The sequence below is a fragment of the Colletes gigas genome, unplaced genomic scaffold (assembly GCF_013123115.1).
Source record: "Colletes gigas isolate AHSC1104 unplaced genomic scaffold, ASM1312311v1 Colletes_gigas_Sc00005, whole genome shotgun sequence".
In the NCBI taxonomy this organism is placed as follows: domain Eukaryota; kingdom Metazoa; phylum Arthropoda; class Insecta; order Hymenoptera; family Colletidae; genus Colletes; species Colletes gigas.
Genome location: NW_025106634.1, coordinates 1,029,535 through 1,043,545, shown reverse-complemented (window position 1 = coordinate 1,043,545; position 14,011 = coordinate 1,029,535). Strand labels below are relative to the sequence as shown.

Genomic DNA, 14,011 nt, shown 5'->3' with positions numbered 1-14,011 from the left:
TGAAAAGTATTGAGTATCTGTACCTAATATTTTACATACACCAAAAGGGATCATTGCGCAAAAGCACACTGAAATCGAAGTCGAACAATCGGTGTCAATCAACGTAGGAACTTTGTCCTGGAAACCGGCCAGCCAAGTCAGCCCTCCGGGACGAAACAATATTCGCGAAACGTCTTATCCAGCGGCTCGTAAAATCGTCGTGCCCGAGTGGAATATTACACGGTCGTGTTATATCATTCGTATCGTCGCGATTCGAGTCGAAGCGCATCGAACGAGGGGAACGCTTTCTCGACACTTTATGGTCCACGTCGCAGCTTCCCGTGAAACTTTGCGAGCCAGCGCCTGCTTAACGATCCAGAGCGGAGCCCGCGGACCCGGTGAACGTTTGATTTACACGCTTCCTATCTCTGAGTATCCGCCGTACGTTTCTTTGAGGCCGGGGCAAAACACGGGGCCTAGTCGCAACGTAAATTGAAGGGCGCTGCATCGGTAAATCACGGCACAGTGAAAGCCGGTTAGTTTCGGCGCTAGATACATCTCTCGCTGAGCGTTTACCGCTAATGAGACACGCGGTGACAGCCACGGGCCCTCGTTTCTTATCGCGTCCATCATAAACGTCCGGCCTCGTGTCGACACGCCGATTCCGCTCTCGTTGTCGCCGTCCATGCTGATTGCTCGCCGACCGTACGCGTCGTGGCGCTCGCCAACCGATGAAATTGTACGATATTAACCACCCTCCCCCTTTCTCCTCCCGTCTCGATCCTTACTTGTCCTTCGGATAGCAACTTAATCCTCGAGAACTCGATCGAAACAATTCTTTTCTCATTTTCGTAAAGAAAACGGCGATGATTCGTAAAATGAACGTAATTCGTAAGTTGAACGTTTTCATCTGGTAGGATTCTCTTTGGAGTCAGTGAAGCTTGAAAGATGACACAGTAGTGACTCTTAAAATGGACCCACAGGCATGATTCGTAAGTTGAACGTTCCTATCCCTCTCGGAGCCAGTGAAGCTTGAAAAACATTTAAAATACAATACAGTAATGATTCTTAAAACAAACCCCCAGATGTGATTCGTAAATTGAACGTTCCTACCCTTCCCAGAACTGAAAATCCAAGTCTACGATCCTATTCAACACGGTTAAACCCAAATCGTGGTTCAAGTTCTCGTAACTTTTGACAATTCTGGACATTTTTGAGACCCAGGGGCGCCTCGGGAACTTCGCGAGTCAACGTCCCGATCCTTCAAGGCTTCCCTCGCTACTCACAATGGAAACTTCTCCATCCGGGTGGTCAGATGCTTCGCGTACACGTGACTCTATCGGCAACGGAGAAGAATGGAAACAATGCGCTACGGGGCCCGGGGGGGAGCGCATTGTTCATTCATTTCGCTCGTGGTCTCTTTCGCACTCGTAAACGCCGTAAGTCCCGGAATCTGGGCCAGTTCCTGCTGCCCGTGAGTTCCCGAGCTACCGTGCGTTCGATAAACTCCGCAAAGAAAACCGCAAACACGTGCCACGCGACACAAGCACAACACGCCCCGGCTTAATTAAGCCGCATTCCCAGCCCCGATTGCGCAAACTCTTCCATCGCCGCGATATGATCTCGCGACGCCGGTGGACGCACGGGGCGATCGCCACTTCCAGCGAAACGGTTTTTCGCGATCGGTATCGAAATTCCAGCAGCGCTCGCTACCGATCGAACGTCCAAACATTTTTGCATACGCTCGTGACTTTATTAGAGACATTATTTATCGGTCGGGCAGAACGTAACGTTCGGTATCGATGATGCGATCAGCGCGCAACGCAGACACAATAGGCGTTGATGCAATGCTCACCGACAGACACGTTATGCAGAATTAATTCAGGTAATGAATTCGCAAATCACTCGGGTGATTCATAGGAAATGGGATGAATGGGTTGTCTGAACATTTTAGAATTTGCATCCTCGACGCTACGTGTTTGAGTTTACACCAGACATTGAAAGGGTTACGCAACTCTTTCTGCAGGTTCCCCTGAAACAATTCATCGAATGGAATTTCTGTAATTAATCATTCAAAATACTAAGTCCCAGTTCGAATGAAATTTCTAAAAAGAGAAAATAAACATTCTTATACTATTATATATATTAAGTCTTGATGTTTTGTTATTAAACTGTCATTAAAACTATTATAAATACTGTAAATATATACAAGAATATAGAATATAGATATAATATACAGATGAATGGAATCGAATGATTGAAGGAACCGCGATCTTTCATCGAGCAGAAGAACCGAAATTTGAAATTCTGCGTATAGCGATGGTTGCACAACGTATTGCTTCGTTTTCTGGAATTAATCAGCACGGATTCGCGATGCTGAGTGTCTCGGGGTCCCTTTCGAGCAGTCGTAAAATTCCCGCGGAAGGAGAGGACGATAAAAACTCGCATTCCTTCGCGGAATCTTCGTATCGTTTAATTGCCAGCGGACGGTATGCAGGCGAGGTGTGAGCATTCTACCGCTCGCTTTTATTCGCGCGTTGCAGCGTCTAATTGCTTACACGTTGGGCCCGCGCATCGACACACGTGGGCGAAAACACGATGCGCTGGGAGTAACCGCGCAGCCACCGGTGTCCTTTCGAGGGATTCTGACAAAGAGCCCCCGGAATCTGACGGTCGGAGCGTCGTTTTCTGCTCGTTCTTGACATTTCCCGCCGCGGGGACGCCGGATTCCTAGAAACCCCGGAGCCGGAAGTCGCGCGCGAACGAACGAGTCGATTAATCATTCGTCATTCCGTGGAAACGGAGGAACGAAAGTGTCGTAGCTGCGACTCGACGAATATAAACGTGACGCGTTTGCTTCGAGGATCGATGTTTCGTGGAGAATAATGAGCTAGGAACGCGGGAGGCGATGATTAAACCACGGACGAGAGGTACATGAGTAAACCTTACACCGTTAGGTGCTCAAATTTTTCGGCGAAATTGAAAAGTTTCAAATCGTGCTGAAAAAATTATTTTCGATTGCAGGGGTCCATTATAATCAATTTTGGTGAATAGACATACCCCCGAATTCCTACGCACTTTTGAGAAAAAAATTCGAGTATGTGCTCAAATTTTTCGGCGAAATTAAAAAATTTCAAATCGTTTTGGAAAAATTATTTTCGATCGCAGGGGTCAATTACAATCACTTTTGGTGAATAGACATACCCCCGAATTCCTACGCACTTTTGAGAAAAAAATTCGAGTAGGTGCTGAAATTTAAAAATTTCAAATCGTTCTGGAAAAATTATTTTTGATCGCAGGGGTCAATTACAATCATTTTTGGTGAATAGACATACCCTCGAATTCCTACGCACTTTTGAGAAAAAAATTCCTTGCCGAAAATATGATGTCTGACCAGAAATGTTTCCCCGAAATTTCACGCGTATAAAAAATATATTGTCTACTGATATACGTCGTGTGTAATTAAGTGGCGTAATAGACGGTGAATGGCAAAAGTGTGGAACGAATTTATGGCGCATGGCGGTGGATAAATGTTAGGAGGCGCCCTTAGATAAGTGCTTGGGAAGAAATTCATGGTGCGTGTCAAAAGCCAAATTCTATGGGACGAATCGAGGAAATATATGAAACTAGTAAATAGCAAACAAACATGGTTGCATAATTCTTCTTGACTGTTTTAATTGAACGTCGATTTTTCGAAAGTCTTTAACAGCATCCTCTGTCTATTTCTGAGATTCGTTACTGTCCGACTTATAGGGGCCATAGAAGTAACGAGTCCTTGTACGATAAGTCGTTTATCGAATTGCTACGATAAGTATAGTGTAGCGTCCGCGGCATATGGCAGGCTTTTAACAACCCCATAAATTTAATGTTATCGTTCGACTAGTCGTATCAACGTTAATTGTACAAATTATTATGTATGCGAGGAATCGTCGTGTCTATAGCCCCCGTTAACACGTTCACTATAACACGGGATATGGTTTGTAGCATACGTTCCTTCTGTGGCAGCCATATTTCATTTAATCGCAGTTAAAACGATACCTGAGTCTGAAGTGTAATTGTAAATGTAATAATACTATTATTGCAATGATTGTTGAAATAATTTCCAATGGAATTCTTTCGTCACCTACGAGACGATTCGACGCTTATCTTGGCGAATAATTTTAATTAAATATTTAGTTCCCCAATGCATACACCGATGTTTGGTTTTCCTCCAAATGGTCATTATTCATTATTTACTCGTAGGTGGCACTAGATGACAAATCGTTGGCCGCGAGTTAACTCATAGTTGGCAGTCAATGTGTTAAGAAACTCTTCTGCTCTCATAAGCAGTCTATGATTTGGTAATATTAATGGTTTTGGTACAAAGAGCAACGTAGCCGCGTTTCGTCCCGGATCTCCTAGTTGCACTCGTCGGTGAGATTTATCTGACAGGTCCTGCCTTGTACACGACGCTATTAATCATTTGAATAATCTGTTGAAACTAATTATAGACTAATAAACTGACATGTAATTTGAAACTGTTCAAATGATTAACAATATCGTGTCTAGGGACCCCGTCTCGCTTGTCTAATGCGTCGCTAACTTTCATGCGGCACTTCATTTTCGTAACATTTTTACTCTCGATGTTTCAAACTCGGAACGAACACTGTAGATAATTTATTGAAGGCACCATTACGGTCTTCGAGTCTGTAATAGAATTCTGAAGGTAGGATCGCGGTACTAGAAAAAATTACCTTCGAAAGCTTTTAACTGTTGCAACATTTCCTGTGTAAATAAATGGAGATCATATTTTACCAAGTTCTTATTATTCTGTATAAAAATTAGCACTATTCTATATAAAATAGGCCAACGTGATGAGGAATTATAAGATTCTGAATAATAAAACTTCCTCAGTCTTATTACATATTTTTTATTTATTCATTGTACGGATAAAAATTAATTAATGTACAAGAGATGTACAGATAAATATTTCAGTAAATTGTTAAATACACAAAGGGATTGGAAAGATTGAAATGCAATTCTAACAATGGTGCCAGCGTGCCACCCACTCGTTTACGAGGGTGTCGATGTATCTCGAGTGGGATTCCGTCGTTCCGTTCGTGCGGAGCAGGTAACGCAATTCGAAACTGATTAAATTCTGGCCGCATTCCCGCTCGCGAGGAGCCACGACCGGAGAAACCGTGGGAGGCTGCGGACAGGACATCGTTCCTGCGGGCGCACGTCTCCACAATTTTGGGCGTATCCGCGTAACGTTGATTACTCTCTAATCAGCGTGATTAACGTTCCATCCGCGCGGGCACGGCCTCAATTACTCTCCCTTTCGCGGTGTAACTTATTTAGAGGAATTTCATTAGCCGCGAAGCTTCCGGCTCGGTTTTAATTAATCGCCCCGATTGTCCGGGGCCTTTCGAACGCCCCTCGCGGAACAGTTCGAGGGATGGAATTGATGTGGGAACGGGGGGGAAGGGCGAATTACCGTCTTGCGTGTTTTGCCAGTTCAATCTTCGTCGATTTTTATTCGAGACACGCGGTATCTCGTGAAATATAAATAATCGAGTGCATTTAATTGGAGGGCTCCGCTTCCTCGTGGCGAAAGACTTGATTGTGTTTCCAGCAAGTGTTACGAAAGTCTCACGTCCGCTTTAGTTCCAAGCCAGAAGCATCGATAGATAATTATAGCGGCTATATTCGATGAAGAATATTTAAAATTGTTGTTAGCGTTACTTTTTTAGTAGCTTGATATTTTGTTCGAGGGAGACATAAAATTGTCAAAGGCTGATGGTTGTTTCCTGTTCCAGGGAAACGAGTCTGTGGTGCCGGAAGGCTGGCCTCTCACGTTGGGCAGACGTGGCCTCATCCTGCAGCTAGGAGAGCTCGAAGCCTCCGCACTGCGTCTCGGGGAATGTTACCTCTGCATACGCAGTGCAGCTGCAGTTGCAACCACCTCGGGGAGCGGCGAAGCGGCCGCCGGTGAAACCGTCGAGCGGAATACCGTCGAGGTGAGTCACGATTCTTTGTCGTTTTTTTCATTTTCATTCGCGATCTCGCGTCACCTCCATACGGTAGCTGTCGTTACCAAAACCATCGTCACATTCTTGAGACTCGGCCTTGGGACGCGGAGAACCAACGCGGAGGAAGGTTAAATTCGCATCTAGCTTTCGTATTTCTTTCAAAGTTACGTCTGTTTCATAATTTATTGGTCATTTATACTTATTCATTTAGGTCAGTATACTTCGTTAGAGAATTTATCATTAATTTTCCTTGTCGATAATACAATTTGTAAATTATACAACCCTTCAAAGTGTAGTTCTAGTGCTAGGTAGTAAGAAACAATTTTTACTAGTTGAATGTTCTTACTGAAAGTAGTTTCATACTATGGTCCTCGAAAGCTGGATAATTAAAATGAATATCTGCAGGACCAATGTATGAGATCAGAGAGGCATCGATAATATATAAAGAGTATAAAATAAAAAATATTTTTATATTTTCTATATCAATATATTGACTGACTACGAGTTATCTCGTAATTTGTTTACTTGTCATATTTGTGCAGTTACGATGACATTCGTAGTCAGTTTAATATGAATAGATAGCCTCAGGGAGGGGAACAAAAAATCAAGATTGGCTTACACAAACAGAAAATTTATTAATAAATAAACAGATAATATAATCGTACTTTATATTCCAAAGTGTATTCAAAATCAACAAGCAAAAGAATATTTTTGCACCGAAATCCCGGAAAAGTATCGAGGCAATTAATAGTGTTAATATACTTCTTTTCTAAAGAGAGTCCAAGAAAGAAATTGAAGATAAATATTCTATATATTCAATGACTCGTATGAGTGAGACAGGGATGTAAACACGCTGTACCTTTCTCTCATAGAAGAATAATAAATTATTCACAAGTCATTTTGGCCAAACGTGTAGCTCTAAAACGGGTGATCGTTCTGTGCAGATCGCAGTAGTTTGGCGAACGACGTCGATGAGGGCCCCAGGGTTCCTCGGTTGGGACCGCGAGGAGGAGTTTATGGACTGGCGGGAGGTGTCCCGAAAGGGTCAGGGGAGCACGAGCGCCGCGAGCAACAGCCTGGTCGGGGCTCAAACGGGGAAGAGCACGCGGCTCCGTCGAAGATCGCGCGAGGAGACCCGCTCGAGGACGCGCGAGCCGGGCAGCGCGTTCGAGCACCGACGGGACGAGACCCGGTCGATCGACAGGCTGGAATTCAAGCACTCGAATGAGATCCGCGACGCCGTCGAGGACGTCGAAACCGGGCACGCGGTGATGAAGTCCAGGTCGACGTCGAGCGTGGACACGTGGAAGGCGGAGCTCGACGGGGAGCTGAAAGCCATGCACGCATCGAACAACCCTTCTAGTCTTCCCGACAAAGCGAAGAGCTGCGCCAAGGTCGTCTCGTCGTCGACGATGGAGAAGTGGAAGGAGACGACCAGATGCGAGACCAGGAGCAGAGCACTGGCGCCCGAGGACCTGAAGACGCCGCTTCGACTGGACGAGATCGTTCTCGAGCAGAAGATGGACGGGAACGTCGTGGACGCCGATGACAGGCTGCAGAACGTCCGCAGCGTCGACGATGTCAGCGACGACGACCTACCCGCGTTTATCGGGAACCTTCTGGTCACTGTGGAGAGGAAAATCGAGAGGGTCTCGCTGGACGACCTCACGTTTCCGTGTCCAGCGTGCAGGAACATTGACACCGACGACCCTTTGCTCGGCTGCAGGTGCGCGGGCGACGACTGCAGCTGCGGGGGCGGCGAAGACACTTGCGACTGTCCACCCTCGTCGAAGACGAGGCAGGAACAGTCCAGGAGCTTCGAGGTGGCGGGGATCAAGCACATCGACAGCGACGACGAGGAAGAGGTGCGGATGGGGTTCGGTGAGTAACGTATTTGCCATAGAAATTATATCAACGCGTTCGTTTTAGACAGTAGTCAGCCACTTCATCGATTGTATATTTATTTCTGTAAACTTGTTGAAATTCAGTTTTGGAATTTTATCTGAGAGGAAACATGAAAAGAATAATTTATTTTAAAGACATTACAAGTTTGGAACATTTGAAGTAATTAATTATTATATAAAAATAAGCTTTATATAAGAATATTGATAGTATCAACAATTACAGTATTAGAGATCTTTTCCTTAGAATGTATAAACTTACGTACAATTTAATTTTGAGTCTGCCCTAAAAAAATAAGGTTGAAACCATAAAATATATTTCTTCCTTTATTACATTTCATATCCGAGCAAAGACAATATAATAAATAAAACAAAATTAACAGAATTTCTCAAATATATATGTTTACAATATGAATAACATTAAATTAAGATCTCCAGGAAGTAACACTGATTTAGTCTACTACGTGATTAATTCGATATGTCGCGAACATGTAAATTCGAGCCTCGCTACTCGCGCGACACGTTCTCTCACGCATCGAAGTCTCCAGCGCGACACGTTCTCTCACGCATCGAAGTCTCCAGCGCGTCCGTTCGTCGACTTTATCGTCCAGTCCCGTTCTCGACGCGCGAAACTTCCGATTCGCGTTTACATGAAAAGTAGCGTCGCGCCTACGAGTCCTCCGTCTCGAACAACTTCATACATTGGCGTGATTTACCGAAGGCCCCGATGAACTTGAAATTCTGTCGGAAGCGACGCGTGGGCGGCTCGCCGCTGTAAAGTGGCTACTTCGTGTCACGGTGGCCATTGAGGATCCGCGCCCGCGGCTTTATGAAAACCTCGAACGTCTCGGAGACCTATGATAACGTTCCACGGACGCATTGTGCTCGACTGTCGTCCGAGAAAACGGTCCTGCAGCGTGTCGCGCGATTTTATTTGATCCTTCCTCTGACGCCAGACGAACCAACGTTTATGCTTCAAAATAAAAATTCAATATTTGTGTTACTCCTTTCACTTTCGTTGTAAATACCACGATACAGGAAGTGAAATCGTATGTTGGATATTAAATCCGTGAATCTTCTATTTCATTGTTAGAGAATATTCTTCTGAATTCTCCTGTTACTCGTCCTTTAAAAAACTCCGACTGCATCAAACTGTTTTACTGTTTACTTTCTTTATCTACTATGAAACTCACTGTTGACTCAGTCTTTTGTAATTTTCATTATCATTAACATTATATATATACCGATTGAAAAGGAAACTTCAGTTTTGTCTCGTCATTGTGAAAATTATTTTTCCATAACTTGTATATTGTATCTTCGAACACGATGAACACGTTTGATAATAATAATGCCTCTGAGTAAATACGATGGATGGAAAGGGGCGTATCGGGGACACGTGACGCGCTTTAAGTGCGACATTTGCATTTCCAGAGTTCGTGTTTAATTAAGCAGCCGTCTGACGGGGCACAGGCGTGGAATCTCGACAGCTGTCGCAGGGGCTCTTTTTGCACAGTGATTTCGAATCGCGGCGAAATTAATCCCGCCCTTTTGTACAGAGACAACAGCCAATTTATATTGATTTTTTAAATAATCTTTCCAAATCACGTTTTAGTAAACAACATTCGTGGTTGTTTCAGGAATCGACGCGTTCGTCTAATTAAATAAACGCGGAGGCTCGTTTTTCATCGCGGCGAAGGGGCATCGTTCTTCGATCTTTCAGCACGCGAGTCGAAACAAAACGAGGGATTCTAAGACGCGTCCGCGAAGGCGAATCGTGTCGGTTTGCGCGAAGGTTCCGTGACTCGGTCGATCTCTTTTCGCGTCCTCCCACGCTCGTCTTCCGGTGCTCTTTGGTGCCGCCGCCGACAGGTTTGCAAAGTCGAGAGATCCCCGCGTCCAAAACGTTCGCCACCCACCCGAGCGGAGTGCCATTAGCGGTGTGTTTGCGGCAACGTAACAGTGACTTATGGTATTTGTCTCCTCTCGTACACGGTTACGTAATACGGATCTTGGCTGCGTCCCGCTTTAGTGTCGTCGCGTAGGTGAACGGGAACCGTTCCACGAGCTTTCTGCCTTTAATTTCCTCGCGGAATGCGCGCTGACGTTGAAAGGGATTCCTGTCATTGTTCGGATTCGAAGAGAATCGCCTGGTTCGGCGTCCGAAGGTGACGTTTCTTTTACAACTTGCTCTTTCGGAGTCTATTTGAATACCTGATTGATAGCCTTCTCTCGAGGATTAACGCCGGCGAATAGATAGTCTGCTCGTGGAACTCGATTCTTCTAGCGTTTCGCGTCGCGATTTGAAAAATGGCAAAGTTTAATTTGGACGTATGCAAAATTTGAATAAGAACAGTCGTACGAGGTAGAATAATAAAAAAATGAAGGAATACAAATTGCTTTAGTTTGAATTTTCATATTAGAGCTACGATTTATAGCTTATTCTACACTTCGTGCGTAGGAAACGATTTATTGCGATCGGGAGTATAGTATTGCTATAAAAAATTTATGGAACAAAGCTGTATTTCGTCGTCAAGTGCAAATCCTTAAGTAGGTGATCAGCTTTGCCAGGAGATTATCGGAATATAGTTTCATGATCAGGACAGATATATCGTTTTAAACTACGCACGGTGCCCAACGTGACCGCAATAAACTGTCCAAATGGATTTACAGTACATATGTACTGTACACCGTCCATACGTTGAAACGATTTGACCTGTAGTACGGAACCTAGACGCCCGAGGTGAACTAACAGCTTGTCCGTCGATAGTGTCATGGATCCAATAACCGATACCTCGTAAAATACAGAGAATGACCTAAATAAGCGAATGCAAATCTCACGGGGGGAACGACTCGAGAGGGAAACACGAAGTCTAACAGCCTTCGAACTTGTGAGTCTTGAAGCGCCGGAAACCAGTCGTGATTCGATGAATTGAAAACGGTAACGTCATTCGTAGGCAACTTGCATCTCACGACGGCAAAGAAATTGACGCAAATAGGCGAAAAAATAAAGTTACTCCTCGAGCAACGGCTGAACGTGGGAATATAAGTGTCGACGAAAATGATACTCCATAGACGTTAAAACATGGAATACAGTTGCGATTTAAATTATTGTAAATTCGTAACATCATCTCAGATAATTTCTATTTGATGAAACACAGAGGTTGATCCAAATAAGCGACGAAACGTTCGACGACACATCGTTTGAAAATGGAAATATTAAAGTAGATTGAGAGTGTTAACATCGATTCGAAATAATAGGGGGAAACGTTCGACGAGTTTGGAAGTGGAAACGTCGAGGTTGACTTAACAGTGTCGTTCAGAGTCGAGACGCTGACGCGCGATTGTGGATCGATAATGTCATCCTCGAACAATGGCCGCGTTTCGAAGTAGGGAGATCGGAGCCAAATAAGTGAAAAAGCGCTTGAAGAGTAACGGCTGAAAATGGAAACATTCAAGTCGACGAAAAGCGTCCTTCAAAGTTGTGACACCAAAGCGTGGAAACCGGTCGCGAGCCGTCCCGACGTCAGTCGAACTGTCAGCGTCGAACAACCTGCATCACGACTCGTCTGCCGGGCGTTTAACGCCATAGGATCGGACGTGACTTTGCGCCGGCTGTCGCGTTTCATTAGCGCGCGCCTTATTGTGCGGTACGGCTTCCCGTTCGCCCGCCATAGCTCGGACCCACCAGTTTTTGCCCGATTCCTCTTCGATTATGGCTGTATCCAGATTTATTTCCATCAGAAATTTGACTACTTCATCATTTACACTAATCTGGAACCTCTAGATTTTTAAATAATGCCCTTAATATTGTCAATATTAATTCTTAACTATCCAGAAGTATTTTAAGTTCACTTATTACTGGGTCCAAGCTATTTTTCATAGGAAGAGCTATTATATAACATTTTTCTTTTTAGTGAAAATTCCTTCAAGGCGAATTTATAATAAATTAAAAATAAATACTAAAACGATAGATCTCTTTTCTTGGAAACTTGTAATTAAAAATTTCGTTTTGCGAGGCTACCATTCTGTAATTAATACGTATCCATTTTTTTTCTTAAATTGAAGGTATTTCTATTGCCTTAATAAGTCACGAAGTGAAATTTGAATTTCATAATTTGTTTCCAAAATATTAGTTCCCGAGAGTAACTCATTTTATCACCCAACCAGAACCTTGCCTTAAGGACATAAATAGGCGCGAGCATGCTCGGCACGAGCGCAGCCTACGCTCGCAAAATGAGTTATCTCTTCTTATCCGGGCGGCGAGATCAAGGGAACCTCTGCCAGAGGAGTCCCTCGCGATTTTCGACGGCAAAGGTACATTTTTGGACGTTCTTTTTTGGCGGCGGAGGAACTTTAATCGCCTCGCGGAGCTTAACGTGGGAGGAACTGTCTATAACGGTGTGGTTCCGTAAACGTTACCGCGATTAATTTGAACCCTTTGAACATTCTTCTACTCTTTTCATTACTTTCTTTGAACGGTTACTTTCTGAGACACTTAACCAAACGTTTCGTCCGTTGGATCAAGGTTATTTCGGTTTCTTTGAACACGAATGTCGTACAAATTGAAACACGTACACTACTTTTTAACTTTCCATGACGCACCCACGCTCCAAAGTCTAATCCAGCCATCGTCTTGGAGTTCCAATTTCGTGAAAGTATATTTTCCATGAGAACGCGATATTCTACGTGGCGTGTATCGATACCCTTCGGTCCCATAAAATTGCACCTCTCGCATAGATCACCGTCGGAGTTTTCCTATTTCCCACGTTCTATCTCGTAATACCAGCTTTTAACAAAATCTCTGCCTTCCCCGGCGATCTTAATTATACGGCTCCTCTTGGAAATTATGTTTAATTTCCAAGATACGAAACTCTCGATAGCGGACGTCAAAGCATACGGGGCTTCATAGAACGTAGACGCGAAACCAAGGACGTTTATCGAGCGTTCGTCCAGGGAACGACACGCGATCGCTCATCGACGCGTTGCGCAACAGAACTTTTTCGCGCGGCGATCTATCGATCGTTGGCATCTAGATAAAGCTGCCAGGATGGGATCTTGTAACGCTATGTCATCGTCTCCGCGTTTCCACGGCCTCCCGCGACGACGACCGATCGACGCGCGACGTCGAATGGAAACAGACCGAAGTTTCTCGTCGGCCGAGAAAACGTACCCGCTCTTGACCGGCGTCGTATTAAAGAAAAACGACTCCTCCGTCGTTTGCTGAACCGTGACGCCGCGCCGGGAGTTTCTGGACGGCTACCATGTACCTGGAGGTTCGATCGAATTAAAGTGTTTCGGCGCGGGAGGCAGCATGCGCCGCGGCTTGATTGAACGTTTGCTTCCACGGGCCGACTATACTCGCTGGCTCATTGATCGTCTCTATGGCGGTCCTCAATCATATCTACTTAAGCAGGGAATCAGGCGGCTACCACAACAGAGGCTGTTCACCTCTGCGCCCGCTCTCCATGCGGTACATAATGGACGATGTTAAACGCCACGATAAAATAGTGTCTGCGTTTCATGCTCCGTCGGTCGATCGCTCGTTTCGGACGCGTCCCGAGCCCCCGATTCCCTTCATTCTTCCTCAAATTAGTGCGCCATTGGCGACAGACTAAACCCTCCATGTTTATGACGGCCGTATCTGTCTAAATATACAACGTCCAGCGATTCTCGAATGCACTCGTTCGTAATTTCAAGAAAATGCTCAATTCTCGTTACTACAATTTAGATTTCCATAAATCTTTATGACGGAGTTGGTCCAATTTACAATATTTTTTAAGAGATCTTTCATCCAAATAATAGTTTATAATAAATTTAAACGGATAAAAATATTTAAATATACTTTGACCGCCAGTAGTACTGCAAAGAACTGCATTGACTCTCGAATGCACTAGTTTATAATTTCAAGAAAATGCCCAATTCTGATTATTATTTATATTTGCATATATCTTTATGACAGAGTAGGTCCAATTTACAATATTTTTTGAGAGAAGAAATAATTTTACAGCCCCTATATAATAGATCTAAACGGATAAAAATATTTCAAAATAAACTTTGTAACATTGCAAAGAGCTGCATTGATCCTAGAAAGAATAATTCGTTGTTAGGAACAATTATAAA

General features: G+C 44.2%; 1 protein-coding gene across 1 annotated transcript in view; it reads left to right on the top strand.

Annotated features, from left to right (window-relative positions):
- LOC122395268 (puratrophin-1-like) overlaps positions 1 to 14,011 on the top strand; it is a 332,754-nt gene that overhangs the window by 133,673 nt on the left and 185,070 nt on the right. The window contains exons 3-4 of the mRNA XM_043392713.1: positions 5,778 to 5,978; positions 6,935 to 7,871. Of these exons, the coding sequence (XP_043248648.1) occupies positions 5,778 to 5,978; positions 6,935 to 7,871 (1,138 nt within the window). The remainder of the gene's footprint in view (positions 1 to 5,777; positions 5,979 to 6,934; positions 7,872 to 14,011) is intronic.